The sequence below is a fragment of the Phoxinus phoxinus genome (assembly GCF_949152265.1).
Source record: "Phoxinus phoxinus genome assembly, chromosome: 3".
In the NCBI taxonomy this organism is placed as follows: Eukaryota; Metazoa; Chordata; class Actinopteri; order Cypriniformes; family Leuciscidae; genus Phoxinus; species Phoxinus phoxinus.
Genome location: NC_136878.1, coordinates 43,409,885 through 43,429,786, shown reverse-complemented (window position 1 = coordinate 43,429,786; position 19,902 = coordinate 43,409,885). Strand labels below are relative to the sequence as shown.

Below are 19,902 nucleotides of genomic sequence, written 5' to 3'. Positions count from 1 at the left end.
TAGAAAACTCATGCTGTCATGATTTATATCTTATATTTATGTGCCCCCAACTCCGATAGTCGGGATAGAAGAGACAGAGCTGTAAAAGAAAAAAAAAGAGATAACATTGTCATGTCATCCATGTGTGGTCATCTTGTAAATAAGATCGTTTCAACGGTAGTGTGCTACATTTTGTCGAGACCTAAATGCATGTCTTGTTAAATTCAGCAAGTGGCACTCGGTTATCTTCTCAGAAATGATTAGAGCTTTTTTGCATTTTAATCCTGCTGCGTGTAAAAAATATTTTAATGTTTCAGAGTGCAATCCAACTTTGCATCATGAAAAAGATGTTAAGAAGGCCCCTCCCCCTTTCATTTCTTTTCATATTCATTTATTTATTCTCATCTCAACGCATTTGATAAGTATGCTCTTCTCAATTTTGTCATTTCATTTGAATATCAACATTTATAAGATTTAGTCAGTTGAAACATTTTGAGGTTTATTCATCTAATCTCTGAAAGATAGTGATCTGAAACTGTATTATGTTGAATATCAAAGTGTTTTTGTGTCTATTTGTTAATGAGGGATTTGTGGACACATTAATGTGTTCTGTCCCCGAGAATTGGGACACAGGCACACGAGTGACGTGTTGTTATCAGTGTTACTATTTTTTAATTTAATACTTATTGTAGCCTAATTCGTTGGGTTATTATTCAGTAATTCCATGAAATGTACATTTCAAACGCCTTTGATATGCTTTAAAACCTATAGGCTAATCGGGGGAAATCATTGTGTTGCTATTATGGCATATCTTCAATTAAAATATGTGCAATTAAATATGTATATATTCATATGCCTGTATATGTCATAGAATAAATTTACCTTTCAGATGAATCTCTTTTTTGGCATTCTGCATTGGCATTGGTTATTCAATTATTCATCTAAATTGTCAAAATAGATTTTAAATGTTTTTTTTTCTGCATCTTGCACATGCTAAACCTCTATCAAAATATGTTACAGTTTAAAAATAAATGCATTATTGTCTTAAGGGGGCATCTGACCCTACTAATTGTGGTTTATACCACTTATGAGATATGTTCCTCCCCGAAGGTCGGGTGTATTGTGTTTTGGGATGCAATATGTGTATACGGCTTGCATATTTTGGAAGCATATATGTAGCATATGACTATTCCATGAAGCTTATAGAGAAAAAGTGCATAATTTTCAGTATTTGCAGTGTAAACAAAAATAGTAATGCAAAAATAGTATGGATAATGTGAATTCATGACAAGCCTAGAGAGTGGGCATTAGGTACTTGCCTTGCATGATCAGAATTTAAATTTATATGAAATAAAATAGGGCTGACTTCTATAGTTGTGTGTGTGTGTGTGTGTGTGTGTGTGTGTGTGTGTGTGTGTGTGTGTGTGTGTGTGTGTGTGTGTGCGTGTGCGTGTGCGTGTGCGTGTGTGTGTGTGTGTGTGTGGAATGAGAATGTGATCGTCTGTGGTGTAGAAAGGATGGGTGTGGCAGGCTGACTGACCATTCTTTCATCTCTTTCTTGCATAATAACACCTGGCCCAGTGAGCATATGATTTCTCCTTCGGCAGAGTTTGACCCTGTAATTGGTGGTGAAGTGTGTCCACAAGCCTGTCACAAATGTGTCTGTGTGATAACCCAGAGGGAACTGCTTCCTGCCTTCATAGCTATAGACAGGAAGTTACAGTGTGTGACAATCTCTTCATACTGTAGGTTCACAAAAGAAAGGAGGATTGGTGGAAAAGATCTATATGTTTTTAAGATCTATATTTGCCTTGTTTTGGGTTTATGCCAGTGCTTTTCACTGATTTTGCTTTAAGGATGCATTCATTCTGATCAAAATAATCAAATACCATGATTGGGATTATAAATGCAATCAGGGCCAGGTGATATATTGAATATGAATACCTTCCCTCTCCTAGTTTTTGTGAGCATGAGAGTGTTAATACAGAGAAAAGTTTCTCTTATTGAAACTTCAATGGAAAAGTTACTTATATAGTTACCAATTTTGCATGAGAAAGTCTGCGTTTTCATTATTTAAAATAAAACGACGGAATCTGTTACCGCTTTTAAAAACGCGAGACGCAGGTTTTTTGAAAGTTGAACTGATTATATCTTGAGCGTCACGTTTTTATAACTCTGTGTCATGTGTGAGACGCCGCAAAATATGCGAGCGCAACGGTTATACACGTCCATCTAGTGTGTTTACATGGAAACACGATTGAAAAGTAGTGCATTGGAATGGAAAAACTTCCAAAAACTCTTTAACTCTTGCTCAGTCCACCGCCGCCAATATGCAACAACGTAACCAGCACTAAAATTGCTGAACGCGGAGTGATACACACGCTGAAACTGGTGAAATATCAGCGCTCCTGGAAGGCCTCTCGTCCAATCAGTTTGGAGGACCGTAATTAATTGTCAAATAAAATGACCAGTCTTTGATTTTTGGGTGCTTGTTGCTTGTTGATTGCTTGTTAATTTGATGAAAAAAAACATATAAATGGATGTAACATTGTTACTCCGAAAACGTTGCACAACTTGTCTTTAAAAAAAGGCATGCAATAAATGTTCTCTCTGCTTTATTTGCAGGGCGACATTGATTCTGCATGAGGTTAGATTGTGGCCGGAGCGAAATGAAATGAGTGGCTAACGACTGACCTCTTCCGCTGCACCACCACCACCACCAGCAACCTGTAGCATCTAACCAGTGCCTCTTCACCAGCCTGATACACAAACGCACCCACATACACACAATTACCTAACAGAACACCATCAGACTGTAAGTTTGCCCTGCTTCTTCAATTCTTTTCTCTCTGGTTGATTAATGCTTAATAACTGACCGTTTTTCAAGCTTGTTTTGCAATGTGATGACCTGCAAATATATACACCCTCTCTTCCTTCCTTCTTTCTGATATTAAAAAAAATTACCCCACACACAGCATACAGAAGAGAAACCCATCTGTTTGCACCCTATACTTTGTGTGTTGAATATACACAAGTATAGGCATAACTGTATTTGGGTTACAGGAAGCATTAACCTAGAGCTGCAAACTGTATTCTCTATCACTACTGTACATCTGCAGTCATGTATATACACGTCATGCACTTGGTCAGGGGAAGGCTAAGCTTTCCGCAGCCTTACACACACACACACACACACACACACTCCGCTTGTTTATTACAGTAATGAGAATATAATGAAAATCATCATTGAAAATAATGAGAATTACATCAAATCTCGAAAGTAAAATGGATGCATTACAGTAATGAGAATTTAGGGGTGGGGGATGAGGAACGTGCTTAATTGTCATGAAAATAATGGCATAATACTAACAAATGATTGTGGTCCTAAAATATGCTTCATTTTCTTTTTGCAAAATGTTAATTCTTTTGATTTCAGAGTTGAATACGTTTGCTTATCAGCATTGTTGTGCTCCCTACAGACACACACACACACTTGTCTAACTGCCATCGAATTATCTGCCAGTTCTGTTTCTTAAAAGGATACCCTTGTGAAAAATAAGAACACTTTAGCATACTTTCAAAAAGAGTACTTGTTATGGAAATAATATACTTTAAATGAATATATTTACATGCAATCTGAAGGTAATGTTTTAGGACATGTAACTGAATGTTAATTGCACTTCATTGAACATGTATTATAGTTTAAATTTATATTAAATGAGATTAGCTGCACTTTTGAGTTATTTTTGCCCACTTAAGTAGGACTTAAGTTAATGAAATGACTTCTGCTATCTTTGAAATATGTTTAAAGTACCTAATGTACTGGCAAGCATTTATTGTAAACCAAAATATACTTTAGTTTAATGTCATTTCTATTGAAACTTTTAAATACATTTCATTTGTAATTACACATGCAAGTTCGTTTCTAACTTTCTAAAATATATTAACTTTAAATGTAATATCAAAAAACACTCTGCAGTTCAAATGATATGAGCTTTAGTATGTTAGTCAACACATCAAAATAAGTCTACTTCTTTAAAGCAACACAAAGATTATTCAAACATAATTATTTTATTTAACTTCTAATTTGATTCTGTACCCCCAATTATATTATTGTAATGCTTGAAGTGGTATTGTGAATACACTCAAACTCAAAAAATAAATAAAGTAAAGCCTTTAATTAGAACTTATTACAAAGTGCGCTTTTTAAAAGTTTCTTTATTTAATTAATATTATATTATCTGCAAGGACCGTTTTTAAATATACTATTAAGATATGAAGAACACTACAAGTCCACATTCAATAAAGGTCCTGTCCTGTCCTGTCCCAAATGCCACATTTCATATGCACTTACAATGTCGCACAACTGTGGACTTACAATGGCCGCCATGTGTGTGTGATCGTGAATTCCACTCGACCATAGGGCGTCCCATGGGTCATTTCAGGTGTCAGAGGGGTGCTAGCGAGCGCTCCCTTTGCGGTCGATATGCGCCCTCCATGCAGAAGCCCGCACTGAAGCAAACTCTGCAGCAGACTTCTTCCTGACAGTCAAAGTGGCGTTATGCCACAAAAGTGCAGATTCGCAAGAAGACCGCAAGTGTTTAGGGTGCTATTTGGACCAGGGCCACAGTTAAGCACACTTCTTTTTCACAAGGGATCATGTAGCAATGTCCTGTGTTATGAACTAACCAAAACATCATAGGAACCTCATAGTAATGCAAAAAGAAAAATCCCCTTTTTGTTCCCATAACGTACTGTTGGGAATACCTGAACACACACACACAAAGGATTTTAAAAAAGGGTTAACGTTTTACAGAACATGTCTAGACACACAAGTACATGGTGTTTCTGCTTTGTCTAATAGAACACTTTGCATCGATAACCTTCAAAAATGATGCCTAATTCCTTGCAGTGTCATCCTTTAAGTCTCAAAGGTTGCATGTTGTTCGCTATGAATCCTAAATGAATGGTCTGTTCTGCTAACGTGTCTCTTCACATCCTGAGTCACCACACTAACATTCAAATGCTCTTAAAAACTTATGAGTAGAAAAATGACATTTCAGTGTTTTCTTGGGAATAGTAAACACTGCTATTTTAAAGTTTGCTATTGTAATGAGCTAAGGGAGTGTAAACTTGGAATTACGCTTTTATCCCCGTTGTTATTGAATCATGGGAGCAAACATGTTGTTCATGTTTAAAGTACACCGCCGTTCAAAGGTTTGGGATTGGTAAGATCTTTAATGTTTTTAAAAGAAGTCTCTTATGCTCACCAAGGCTGCATTTATTTGATTTAAAATTAAACAGTAATATTGTTAAATATTATGACAATTTAAAATAACTGTTTTCTATTTGAATATATTTTAAAATATAATTTATTCCAGTGATCAAAGATGAATTTTCAGCATCATTACTCCAGTCTTCAGTGTCACATGATCCTTCAGAAATCATTCTAAAATGCTAATTTGATTCTCAGAAAACATTCATTATTATTATCAATGTTGAAAACTGTTTTTTTCCCAGGATTCTTTGATGAATAGAAAGTTCCATTTCATTCATTTGAAATAGAATCTTATGTAACATTATACATGTCTTTACTGTAACTTTTGATCAATTTAACGCATCCTCGCTGTGAATAAAATATTGATTTATTTTATTTTTCTCCCCCTTTCTGAAAAATGTCTTGCTGACCCCAAACTTTTGAACGACGGTGTATAAAAGCTTTCTCTTTCAGATTCTTTTGAACTTTCTATTCATAAAATAATCGAAAAATTTTACATAACTGTTTTCGACATTGATAATAATAATAATATAATATAATATAATATAATAATAAACGTTTCTTGGGCAGCAAATCATCATATTAGAATGATTTCCGAAAGATCATGTGACACTGAAGACAGGAGTAATGATGCTGAAAATCAGTAAAATATAAGCAAATAGAATGTTTCAAATCAAATAAATGCAGCCTTGGTGAGCACAAGAGTGAGCAAACTTTTGAACGGCAGTGTAGATGTTCAAAATAGATGTATACATCATGCTACACAATCCTCATTCCTTATAGAGAACACTTGAGTCGACATATGCATCAGTGGAAAACATGATACATTGCATATACATTCCTGTGTGGTTAAAATAACTCAGCTCTGTCTCTGACATGTAACCCTCACACACACACATGTCCATACACAGTCTGGTTCATGCACTTTAAACTTCACAAAATACATAATACAACTGTTTAAAGAATAATAATACTGAAAACAACATTTAAGTCTTCATGGAGCCAAAATGACCGTGTAAAACTGAGAAGTGCTCCGAGAGGAATGCACGTGGAAATGGGTGAGAGCAATTTGAAAAGGAGCAAACAGTGTGTGCTTTCAACTTTCGTTGTGTGAGTTTCTGTAATGTGACGTTTTGCAAAGGGAAATAATGTCACATTATTGTGAGTGATATTCAAAAGTGTTTAAGCTCTTCTGGCCATTTTTAGGAGCTTCGAAGCCTTCTGTTTGAAAAAGGGCGCAGCACCTCATAGAAAGTAGACATTTTGTGTCCTCTCCAAAAGTGTTTGTATAGGCAGACGTGTGCTTGCAAATGCGGACCAGCGTGAACGTAAGCTTCAGAGAAGTCTGAAAATAATTCATTGCATGAATAACGACCCCATGGACCCATCATAGCTTGATTGATTTGATTTACTTAATTTTTGATTTCAAATGTAACGCAAAAGCGAAACACATGCTGCATGTGCAGACGAGTGCTGGCCAGTTCACACACTAGCTCAAGACTGCCCTCTGTCTGTGAGAAGAAGAGCTTTTTTAGGTCACTGTTTTCCAGCCACTCCACTTTTCATAAATAATGTCTCCAGTGTGCTAATTTGTGATAGTTTAATGCAGTTGGGTAGGATTTACTCTCATGATCTGGCATTGCCACCTGTTATGTTGTGAAGAGCAGCACTGATTATTCAGTGTGTTTTTCAAGATTGTTGCTATTAGGCTAATGCGGGGGTTTCAAAACTGCACTGCACATTTTGTGTGGCTCCCTCATCTAATATGCCTGATTCAACTCATTAGCTCATTAGAGACTACAAGACCTGTAGTGTGTGTGTCACAGACATAGGCATGTGTCCGAAATCGCCCCCATACCCTTAAATGGGGCACTATTTGAGGGAATAGCCATTTGTAGTGGCGTCTGAAACCATAGTGGACATTATTGAGTGCACTCATTCAATCCCATAATGCACCGCAATAACGAGTGTACAACCGATGTTATCTCAACGCCTAGAGAATACCCATAATGCACTGTGAGGGTCGCTTTGAATGAATTCCCGCGTCCCACGCCAGAAGAATCATCCATCCATCCATTTTCCAACCCGCTTAACCAATGTGACTACAGCGTAATATCATACAGGAATAAATGTATTTTTAATTGATTATTAAATTGTTTAATTAAGGTTTATACATAGTTTCCATGACAGAGTTCAAGATAAATATTTGCATTACTACTGGAGCTGCCGGTTTGCTAAGTTTCAAAAGATTATTAAACAGCAAGCATTACAAAGGCGGTGCACTCAGTGTCTGAGTTCGCTCACTCGTTTTCATTCACTCTTTCTAGTGGACTAATAGGGAATGGCGACTGAGGGTATAGGTTGGCGAATGAGCCATAGGGTGCATCTTTTTTCTTATTTGTGCATCCTCGTTTCCTCTTCTCGCTTCATTTCCTCGCGTCTCAGCTCCACCCCTCATAGGATGCGAGGACGGAGGAATCGAAATAAAGCTTATTTGTATATTTTGTTATTTTCTTGATCACTTAAAAGTGTCATCAGCTGCGCTCAAGGATTGTTATGGAAGCCAGGAAAAGTTTGAGGCCTACGTGACTATGCTATGGAAAATCTTGAAGGTCACACACACACACACTGTATGATATACTGTATATCTTATCTCATCTCACTGATAGTACAGTGAAGATAACATTCATCAGTCATTAGTCAAACTGCTCTATTCTGTGTACATGTAATGTACACTTTCCTGATCAGTGGGATTACATTTTCTTTTTTTCTTTTTTAATAGATCATTTATTAATTTATTACACAATTTAAGAAGTAAGAAGGTTTGAAAATTGAACAAATGGGGAAGAACCCAGATGCATGCTTATTGGGTAATGATAACAGAAATGGTATATATTTGTAACAGGATAGTGAGATGATCAGCTGGCATCTCGGCTTTGTTGTTTTGTCCTTTATTGTCTAATCTTTTGGCATCTGGAACTTCTTGACATCAAGAGATGTTTTGCTAAGAGGGAAAAGACTTCATTATTGCACTCGTTACTCGCCTTCTCGCGGTGCAATTAGAGAATTGAGAGGTCCTTCAAGATGACTAACTTTGATCTGTTTCCGGGTCACAGGCTGGAGGAGCGAGGGAATTTTAATATTGAGAAGCACTCATGCAAAATGTGCAGTGCTGGGACAGGACAGGGCAAGTTTGGAAACTCCTGAACATTATTATAATTCAATATCATCACGTGTAGCTTTACGTCTAATGTGTGGTGCCCTGATCTAGATGTATAAATTATAGATTTAGAAATTAGTTCTAGGTATTGTAGAATTATAGTGTTTTACTGGCTAAAGGCCCGTTCACACAAAGGACAATAACTATAAAGATAACGATATAGATCTATAATTCGTTCTGAATATAAAAGAATAGCAGAGTCCACAAAACAACTATAAAAAATAACAGCACAGAGAAAATATATAATTGGAATCACTTTCAGAATTTTTTTCCAGCTGATGAACGATAAAAACATTGATTAATTTTCTTGGTGTGAACGGGCCTTAAGGGTTAAAAATTACATTTCATTTTCTGTCTTTAGGATAGTTTTCAGCATTGGATTATGGTATTTTTGATCATTTTTTTACAAAAATAACATGAACTTGGATTTTAACATTAACATTGTAGGCCACAATGTATATAATGTAAGCCGAGTATGTAGATGCAGTAAATATTCACTATTTGTTTTTATTTGCCTTCATTAGTTCATTTAATTAGTTTTGTTGTGTGACAATACTAAAAGTACAAATATTCCATGGAATAATATTCCATGCACTATATTAGTATTACTTATGAAACTGCATGCATAATTTAAGCAAACAATTATAAAAATGCTGTTTAATATAATTCATAGTGGAGTATGCCACATTGCAGGATAGCAGGTATTAAGCTATTTTGACACATTGTTCCCAATAGTTAGTCTCATGCTGCATCGTGCATCCATGCAAATAAGTAAAGCTATAGTTCACTCAAAAAGGAACATTTGAGAGCATTGCATTGTGGGATATTATATTCTGTTTAGTGTTTGCAGGAATGTTTGGAATGAAATACTAGCTTACTACTTATTGAATACTGAACACTGTACACTGTATATTAACTACTGAGTTCTAAAAAGAGTGAGTGAAACAGTAGGTATTATTCTCCAATAAATGTTATGCTGCTTGATAATCACATGACCTCACTATATTTGTCAGATGACCCCATTACATTAGCAAGTGGTGTCCAATCACTTAACCTTGATCATTTTGCTTTATGAATATATTGCTAGCCTAAATTGAATAATCACATGTAAATATACTACCACACTTGTCTTACTCGTGCTGCAGTGTATACGTATACTGGGGTGTACAGTAGTGTAGCTCTTAAATAAATGCTTACAATGTCTGAAAAGTTTCACAGCACATCAACAGGACATTGTTCTAAAATAACAGAGACACTGTGATACTCTCTGCCGTTTGCTACATTCTTACAAACAACATCCCATGACCATTTTGTTCATAAGGTAGAGACAGAAAATGAATACACATTCTACAGAAAAGATTCCATAAGATTATGCAAGATTGAAGCACATGTCTCTGGTTATCAATGGTTTATTTATTGTTCATTATTAAGGTAATTAAATTACAGCCCTAAAGCAATGGCAATCTCTATCTATGCATTTCACAGTCTAAGCTTTGTCTTTATCATTTTTGGAAATAGCGTGTGTGGAAAATTCCAGGGACACTCCTTCTGTTATATCATCATAAATCTAGCATTTCTTTTATTTTGTGTTTTATATATTAAATTATATATTATATGATATGAAATAGATTTTCCACCTCAATCTTAACTTTTTGAAAAAGTTCCTTCACCAGGTTGCAAACACCCCAATTCAATATCATTGATGCAGGAAATGTTTTTAGTATTTGATGTGATTTTTAGTTTTAAGTATTTGATTTTGTACAAATACTGTAGGAATCCATTTTGAACATACAGTGACACCCACATATTGTACATCAACAAAAATGACCTCAGCCCCATTGGTTAAGTCAAAAATAGCTTGTTAAAGCTTGTTAAAATAAAGTTGCTAGAAAGCTCTAGCATCATTTGCAGATTACACATGTTTTATATTTAAATTTCTTTGCAGTGAAATTCATACATTTAGCTTAAAGTAGCTGACATTGTACAGTACATATTTTTCAGAAAATGTAAAATTATGTCAAGTTACCTTTATCTATACAGCCCTTTTTTCATTGTTCAGCTGAAGTCAGTTCAGTGTTGATTCAGTTCCGTTGTAAAGATCATCAGTTATTACATTAGTTCATTTAATCTATAATGATGATCTCATCTTCCAGCTCAGTTCAGTTCTCATCCTACAGTGTCAGTGCAGTCAAATCAACATAATATTGCTGGATATTAATAATATTGTAACTGGATATGTGAGTGATCTGGTTTCTGTTTGTGTTTGTGTCTGCCACACAGGTGACATCAGGTGCAAGGGGATGACCGAACGCATTCACCACATTAATCTCCACAACTTTAGCAATTCTGTACTTGAGACCCTCAATGAGCAGCGAAACCGCGGGCACTTCTGTGACGTGACTGTTCGGATCCATGGTAGCATGCTGCGAGCTCACCGTTGTGTGCTGGCTGCAGGCAGCCCCTTCTTTCAGGACAAGCTGCTCCTGGGCTACAGTGACATCGAGATCCCCTCTGTGGTTTCTGTACAGTCCGTCCAGAAACTGATTGACTTCATGTACAGCGGTGTGCTGCGGGTCTCCCAGTCCGAGGCCCTGCAGATCCTCACAGCTGCCAGCATACTTCAGATCAAGACCGTTATCGACGAGTGCACCCGCATTGTTTCACAGAATGTTGGCATTGGTGGATCTGGCAGCTTTTCCGTCGTCCCAGGGGACTCGGGGCAGGAGACACCACGGGGAACTCCTGAGTCTGGCACGTCCGGTCCCAGTAGTGATGCCGAATCAGGCTACATGCAAACATCTCACCAGAGCCTTGACCGCGTTTATTCCTCGCTTTACTCCAGCTGTTCTGGGTTGGGCCTGCAAAATGGTACCCGTGGAAATCGCTCCCACTATGCCGGTGCTGCGGTGACGGCCAGCTACGACTCGCCCCTTCAACTACAGCAGAAGGAGGGAGGGCAGGACCCTGCCTGGATCACACGCATCCACGAGCGCTCGCAACAAATGGAGCGCTTCCTGGTCACGTCGGAGACTACGCACTGCCGTAAACAGCCTCGTCCTGTGAGGCTCCACACTGGGGATATTCACATCAAGCAGGAACAAGGGGACGAGTACAATTGCTACGGGCTTGTGGACTGTCGCGAGGACAGCGAGCAGCTGGAGTGCATCGAAAGCGAGCCCAAAGGCGAGAGCTTTGACTCCGGCGTCAGCTCTTCCATTGGCACGGAAACGGATTCCGTCGAACAGCCTTTCTTGTCTGGGTTTGGTCGAGACAATTGTCTGAATAAAGTCCAGCAAGGTGAGCGAGGAACCCCTGTGCAGATCGAGGTCAACGATTCATCTCCCGAGCAGACCCAAGAAGCGGTTGAAGATGGTAGTGGAAACGGTCCTTCTCAAGAGAGCGGTGAGCTTGGAATCCATCAGCCGCCTCAAGCAAACCTAGCAGCCTCCCAGTCGATGCCAGGTGGGCCATACCTGCGGCCAGGTGAGCCACTTACCAGCAACCTGCGCATGCCCCTCACCTTGACCAGCAACTCCCAGGTAATGGGAACGGCAGGCAACACTTACTTGCCTACACTCTTTGCAACCCAGTCAGCCAGCGACAACAAGCCTTTCCTCTTCAGTCTGCCCCAGTCCATTGGGAATCAGCAGCCCCAGTTTGTGGCAGTGCCCTCTCCCAACATGCCTCCGTACCCCAGTGGACTGACGGTGCCACCCGGTGGAGGTCAACAGCAAGGTGGTGCGGCGGGGGGGCAGCACGGGGAAAAGAAGCCCTACGCATGCACTCTTTGTTGTAAGACCTTTACTGCCAAACAAAACTTCGTCAAGCACATGTTTGTGCACACTGGTGAGTACCCTTGGCCTTCATCTCTGTATTATGTATGTATGTATGTAGTTACGTTTTATCCAATTATATCTAAATTGCTTTTACAGAAAAGCTAGTCTGAAACAATTAAGGTAAGCTTTTGATTCAAAATGGATAATTGGTAGCAATTATTAACTTCTCTGTGAATCATCCTTCCTGGCTGTTCTCTGTGGATTAGGTATTATAAGTTTATTTCAGCAGTTTGACTAGCAATCATGAGGACCTCAAAAATATTGATATGATTATTCAGCTATTGGGCTTTCAGACAGCTCAATAGAACCAGAATATGCATCATTTATGAAAAGAAGTGTATTTTTCAAGCCTATATATGCCAGAAATTGAGTAACTGTTCAGTCAGTGCATAGCTTAAGGTAGCAAGGCAGAACAAATGTGTTGAGTTACTTTCCCCTCACTTTGGAAACCGCAAGTGAGATTTTTGCTGTTATAAAATGCATACAGTACAAGTGGTCGTGTGAGTGACTAGCCACTTAAACCTAAGAGCAAAAGAGGACTGTGATTCACACATATCAGCAGCCTATTAACTATAATTTACGTTAATAGTTAACAGTTATTAAGCAAATACTTTATCCTGTTCTGTACGTACCCTCTTGAGGCATGACAAGCCATGAGACCAAAATGATTTTTTTTTCACGTGTGCCAAAAGACCTTTCTTGTGTATACTTAAAATATTATGATAACTACCATAGTCAATAATTAAAGTTCCGGGGCTCATTGGTTGACATAGAATTACCAGGTCAATCTATGACTCCATGAGATACATCCTTAATAGCTGTTTTCCCTTAGGCAAAGTCTAAGCTTTACACAGAATATACTCACGCTATTAGCCAAATGCATGCTAGTTCCAGTTTTCTCATTGTGTGTATATATATATATATATATATAAATATATATATACTTTATTTTTTTCCCAGGAAAAAGTCTGTGCCTATGTTTTGACATGCCACAGAATAATTGACATTTTGGGAAGGTGCTTTTTTTATCAAACCAACTTTCAAGTACATCCTTAACTCTTTCCCCGGCAGCGTTTTAGAATGGGTGGGGTAAAATCTGACGTTCTACAGTCACTATGTTTTCATCATGGGATAGTAAAGTGTCCATCAAATGCACACTTCAGATCATCCGGGTACTTTTTGCTTACTCTTTTATTAGTACTGTTATTTTGGACATACTTCTTTTGTCACATACCGTTTTCCGCTTACTATAGTAGGGAATTCGGATGCAGCCCTGGTTTATGCAGATCTTATTCTTCGCTTGTTTTTGGATCCGGAGAGGCTGTACTATTTCAGAAGATGCGTAACAGCGCCCTCTACCGTATAACAGTGAAAACACGAGTTGGCAGAATAACTATTGTTTTGCAAATAGTATTGCAAACTGCAGAACAAACTGGTCTCACACAGTAAAGTACCTAACCCTCAAAAGTGCATTCAGTATGGCAATGTTGAGTTAAGTAAGATAATTAAATTTGACACTATGAACTCCTGAAGTAGATTACTATGCAATAATGATCTGTCTTCAGGACAAGATGTAGTCTGTGTAATCTTATATGTTTATTCATAAAAAAGTCTGACTTTGATCCCTTATGCTGCCATAATCACATGAGCTTTTATCTAATAGTATAGCACAAAAGATATTTTACAATAACACCAGATGTTATTGCCTGTGAGCTGCCAAGAACATAAATATGTTAAAACATGGTAATGTATGGCCTTTCAATGGAAATTATATAGCTTCTGTATATTGCAGAGTTTCTAATATTTTTAAGTATAATAAAAATCGACATCAAGTTACTGTAATTGACACCATAATTTACTGAAACTGATTTTTCATTTCAGAAAGGAACAGCAATATACATTTACTTTTATCACACTGTTCTACCATAGTTCTTTATTTTTTCTACCATAGTTTTTAAAATCACTTTTCTTGTTGTGTAATGTTAATGTGTAATGTCTGTAAACTTATGGCACAGATCTACACCAGTTTGTTCCAGCAGACCAACATACATAGTAAAATTACAAAACACAGTTGCAGTTATTTCTAATTAATTAGGCTATTAATGCTAATAATAACAGTATTTCTCAAATTTTCAATCTTCATTGAAATACCATGTAGAAATGACTGCCCTACAAACTTTTTTCTGATGGTAATAATGACCATGAAAAATGTCCAAACCTCCAGTTTTTCCAGTTCAATCTAATTTAAATGAAAACATTTTGAGTCAGGGTCTATTAATTAAATTATACTATTAAAATGCAGTTCATACACAATGACTTAAATACTCTTCTATGATAAACATGTTTTCAGATTTTGATCATCAATACCATCATCAAATCAATATATATATATTTTTTTTTTTTGGTGGGGCAAATTACATGAGGTAACACCGCACCTAGACCATAACACTTTACTTAAAGCCTTCACGTATAATGCATTATTAAGGTTTTCATAATCATAATCTTTTCATAAATAATTGTAACCAAAGTTGAAATGCATTGTAATGTTTTGCAGATTTTTTGTTACATCTGAAATTGGTTTGGTTTGTCATGTGTTTTAATGCATTTTACTTTCTAAAGGTGTGTTCAATGAATAGATAAGTATTATAATGTATTATAAGGTGCATTACAAGGGATAAAAATTGGTTTTAAGTTAAGTGTTACCTAAACGCTTTATGCAACTTTAGATTAATTCCGTAGACATCACTGGTGCAAAAAAAAATTTCTCGATGAAAATAAGAACATGTATGAAATTTTAATGTAGCTTTAACATGTTGGCTGTGCTGGGCTTTCAGATTTCAAAATGTTACATTACTGTTGCTAAGCAACCACGGCACTAATTAATTCCATAATTAAGATTAATAAATTTAGCAACATTAGTAACCTGCATGCGAAGTTCAACTTATCAGCAAAAGTTACAGATGTTTTAAAAAGCAAGAATGACAGGAACAATCATATTTTAAATTTGTACTTTTTTTTAGTCAACAATTAAACTGTTATTTTTCCATTTTTCCAATATCATGTCATATTTACTGACATATTGCTTGAGACTGATATAAATCCTGTAATTAAACTTTATTTGGAGTACTTCTTTATTGCACAATGCACATGTCTTAATATTGAGCCTAAAATTAGTAAGGATAGTATGATCTCTGTTGTAACATCAGTCTTTTAAATGCAAGATATTTAAAGTGTACCTAAAGTATACTTGCAATAGTTGCATTTTAGCACAATCAAATATAATAAGTATATATATTTAGTTGGACAAAATGAGTTTAGCCGACTTTAAGTACCGGTGTATCAATTTAGTACAATTCCAGGGTATTTATATTACGTATGTAAATATGTGAATGTATACAGTGTACTTAGCTAATCTAAAATACATTTTGGCGTATTTATTTTTCACTAGGGATATGATAACGGTTTCTGCAAGAGTGCTTTAGTGAATGGTTCATTTGTAACGAGTCTGTGCTCTGTGCTCTTGCAGGTGAAAAGCCGCACCAGTGCAGCATCTGCTGGCGTTCGTTCTCGCTGAAGGATTATCTTATCAAACACATGGTTACACACACAGGAGTCCGAGCGTACCAGTGCAGCATCTGCAACAAACGCTTCACCCAGAAGAGCTCCCTCAACGTCCACATGCGCTTGCACCGCGGAGAGAAGTCCTACGAGTGCTACATCTGCAAGAAGAAGTTCTCCCACAAGACCCTGCTGGAGCGCCACATGGCCCTGCACAGCACCGGGACCGGGGTCTCTGGGGTCTCCGGGGTCAGTGCCGCAGGAAGCGTCGGAGGCCCCGTGTCCATCCCAGTCCCGATGGCCGTTCCCGAGCCGGGAGCGGGAGTGGTGGCCCTGGCCATGCCGGTGGGAGGGGGCGGAGCCGGGGGCGGAGTCGTGAGCACCGGAGTGGGCGTGGCTGCGGAAGCTAGCTGCCAGGAGGGGACCACCTACATGTGCTCCGTGTGCCCTGTCAAGTTTGACCAAATCGAGCACTTCAATGACCACATGCGCAAGCATGTCTCCGACGGATAAGTACAAACTTACGTAAACATGAAAAAGAATGAAATGATAAAGAAAACGGCACTAGATTTTTTTTTTCTTTTCTTATATTGGGGCATGAAGAGTAATGAGTATAGACACTGGCACATTAAGTTTTCTAGAAAAAAAAGAAGCGTTTAATTTCTTTTCTTTCTTTTTTTTTTCTTTTTTTTGTCCTTGCTATTCTTAAAGAATAAAAAAAGATGGTGGCCTTAAGGCTGTGTAGTTGGATAATGATCCACTGGCTGGATCCATACTACTGGCCTCTAAATGTATGCTTTCCTTAAATACTGATTTATGTGTTGAACACTACCGAAAGGCCTGCGAAAGAACACACAAGAAAAAAAAATTCACATGCTCGCACACACTCTGGCATACGCAAACACAAATACACATACCCATGCATGCACTTACACGCACAAACTACTTATACACACTTATATATGGTAGAGGTATTTTGTACGTATGTGTATTTGTGCATGTGAGCGTGCGTGTGCACAAAAATAAACATTGCAGTGAATTTTTTAAACTTGTAGATCTTTTCCCATGTAGACCGTATTGGACACTATAAGCGTCCAAGCTTACTGTGGTATAGATTATAAAAAAAAAAAAAACTTTGAAAAAAAAAAACATTTGGCTCTAGATTCATTCTAAAATATTGATGGTCACATGTTTGCCTTTTTACATGCGATAAGAACAGGAGAGTTGTTCAATTTGACACTGGGTTTTTATTTATTATTATGGCATTGAGGGATTATGATGTTGATGTTGTCAAGGTACAAGCCAGTTTTACTAACTGTACTAAAATGGGAATTTTCGAGTGGCTTGATGGATGAATGAATGATTATTACGATTATGACATTTTTCTTTTCTCCCGCCACACTTTTTTAATGGTTCAGGTCAAGTTTACAAAACAAACAAACAAAAAAAAAGTTTATCGATGACAGTATTCGAGCAAAAACGTTGAATGCCGTTAATAATTTCCAATTCGTTTCGCATACACTGCCACTAAGAAGACGACTGTTAGTTCCGCTTCAAAACGAAATGTGATATAAAGTTTTTCATTTGCTCCATGGTTCTGGTTTTTTATTTTTGAAGGAGGAAAAAAAAAGGCAGATTTCAGTATGCAAACAGGCCCAGAATCCAAGATAATTGCTGCTCCTCACATGCTCACTTAGAGACTGTTATCAGCTGTAGAATCCAACGTTATGTGGATATTTCTCTAATTATTAGTAGTTCTCAGTGAACATGGGAAACGTTAAGCTATTTGGAGCCATGGGCTAGATTAGATCAAAAGTGAACTGGACAGAAATAACCTCCTAAATGCGTAAAAATGATGTATTTCCTGTTAGTGGCGACTACTGTGACTCAGTTGTTTGGGCCGGTGGGGTGACTAAAATGCACTACTCCTGTTCCTTAAGCCCCACCTAGTGGCTCAAACAGCCGTCCTTGTTTTTTGCCTGATTGGAAATACAAGAGAGAAAGGGGAAGGATATAGGCAACAGAAAAAAGAAAAAAAAAGAAACATCTACTGAACCACAATAAAATAAACACGGTCATTCTTCTTTAATATACCACAGCTCTCCAAACAATAAGAAACATTCCCAGTTTTACCGATATCTAGACATTGTGTGTGTGTATTTCGGAAGTGAGTTCAGAAGGTTGTATTTTTGGTGTTACGTCACTCGGAAGCTCTGTGTTCATATTTGGCTTTGTTATACACGTATTTTATGGATATAAAAGACTCATTTGCCGTGCAACTGCAATCAGGCAATTTTGCTCACTTATCTGAGTAGATACACCTTTGAAGTGTCGTTAAAATGATGACAAAATGTATCAATCAGTTTATTTGGACTTTTTTCCATTTTGGAATTTGGTCGCGTAAGTTGTAGGTTTGAAATACAGTGCTACTTTGCACATTTACTTCAAAATCCTGTGCTTAAACATTGAATTGTTTTACTTAAGAAATTAAATTCTATGATTTTTTTCTCTTTTTTCATTGTTTATAAAGGAAATATCTTTTCTTAAAAGCTTGATAAGAGGACTGCATTGTTTTCTTGCATATATGTTGCACTGCTTAAACCAATAAGTGCACTACTGTTACCAGAGATGTTCTAGTTTTTAGAGATAATCTTTTTTTTTCTTTTCTTTTTTATCAAATATTTGGTTCTATAGTTCACTTGTGTTTGAGTAGCTTTGTTCCTTTTTTTTTTTTTTTGATTAGATGATTACATTTTTCATGGCTTTGTTATCATCACTTGCTATTGTATTTACTTTGTGCTGTTTATGCAAGGTTTTTTTTTTCTTCTTCTTCTACTTCTTCTTCTTTATTTATATTTAAAGCATTGTGAGCTTATCCCTGGTCAGATCCTAATGATGTATTGCTTACACCACTTCCATCCCTTCCCACATCCCGATGCAGTTAATTCATTCAAGCAAATGCTCGGTTTTCTTCTCATTCATACCAAACTAAAAAAACAAAACAAACATTAAAAAAAAATCCATAAAACCACAAAACCACATTTAAAAAAAAATTGTAGTGTGTGCCTAAATATATGATAAATGTCTTTTAGAACAAGTACGTTTCTACGAGAGGGTCGTTGTGCAAAGCTTTTAGTGCTGTCTAGGGATCAAGCACATGTGTTTGTATGAGCATGTGTGTGCAACATGTTTGTGTGTGTGTGTGTGTGTGTGTGTGTATAATCCTCTGGTATGTCTATGTGTGTGCTGTACAATTTGTGACGCCTGAACTGTAGGGCTTCCTTTGCAATATGCAGTACAGGTACGGCAACAGTGACAATATGTAGTTTTACACACTTAGGAGTGCATTTGGTAACTTTCTCAAGAACAATCATTACTATAATCCCTACAATAAATAACACGAGGAGGAACGGGCCCTTGCTTTATTCTGAATGATACGATCTGGCCTAACCCAGTGCTGTCCCGGTGAATTCAACGACAACGCGCCTGTTGAATATTCTGTATCGTGCTGTGAGACCAAACATCGCTTTTTATGCTGCAAAGCTTGGCCGCGGGCTGTTTTGTATCGGTCTGAGGTGTTGCCTTAGACTAGCATACGTGTTTGTTGAGAGTTTTGTGAGAAGCTTGCCGTGCCGTGATGAGTAGCCAAGCGAGAAGAATGTTCTGTTGGTTGCATTTGGCCTTTCTTTGGATAATCAAGGAGATTTTGGGGGCGGTGAGTCCCGTCTCTCATCCATTTGTAGTTTTCTTGGTTCTCAATCGTTGATATCGCCCATAGTAACAGTCCATATGAATTTCGAATACACCAGAGCATACCAACCTAAACATGAACATTTCCACCATTGAAACACCTAATGAGTGCTACTAGAGAGCAGATAAATCAATATCACTTCCAAATGGTTTGCTAGATAAGCTATATTGTTCAAATAGCATTTGTTGGGTGGGAGGGGATTTACATTGGCCATCAGCTGTGTCTTTAAGGATAGCCTTAATCATGTTTGAATCAAGCAACCAAATGCAATATTGCTTGT

At 37.4% G+C, this 19,902-nt stretch overlaps 1 protein-coding gene across 4 annotated transcripts in view; it reads left to right on the top strand.

The window, feature by feature from the left end:
* Nucleotides 1–18,861, top strand: part of zbtb20 (zinc finger and BTB domain containing 20) — a 56,976-nt gene extending 38,115 nt beyond the window's left edge. For 3 of the 4 annotated variants that reach the window (XM_079606361.1, XM_079606360.1, XM_079606359.1), the window contains exons 2-4: nt 2,605–2,794; nt 10,758–12,323; nt 15,840–18,855. In XM_079606361.1, coding sequence (XP_079462487.1) covers nt 10,778–12,323; nt 15,840–16,384 — 2,091 coding nt within the window. In that variant the 5' untranslated portion in view covers nt 2,605–2,794; nt 10,758–10,777 and the 3' untranslated portion in view covers nt 16,385–18,855. Of the gene's footprint in view, nt 1–2,604; nt 2,795–10,757; nt 12,324–15,839 lie in introns of all 4 variants that reach the window. The other variant, XM_079606358.1, reaches the window with a different exon arrangement.
* Nucleotides 18,862–19,902: the final 1,041 nt, after the last annotated feature.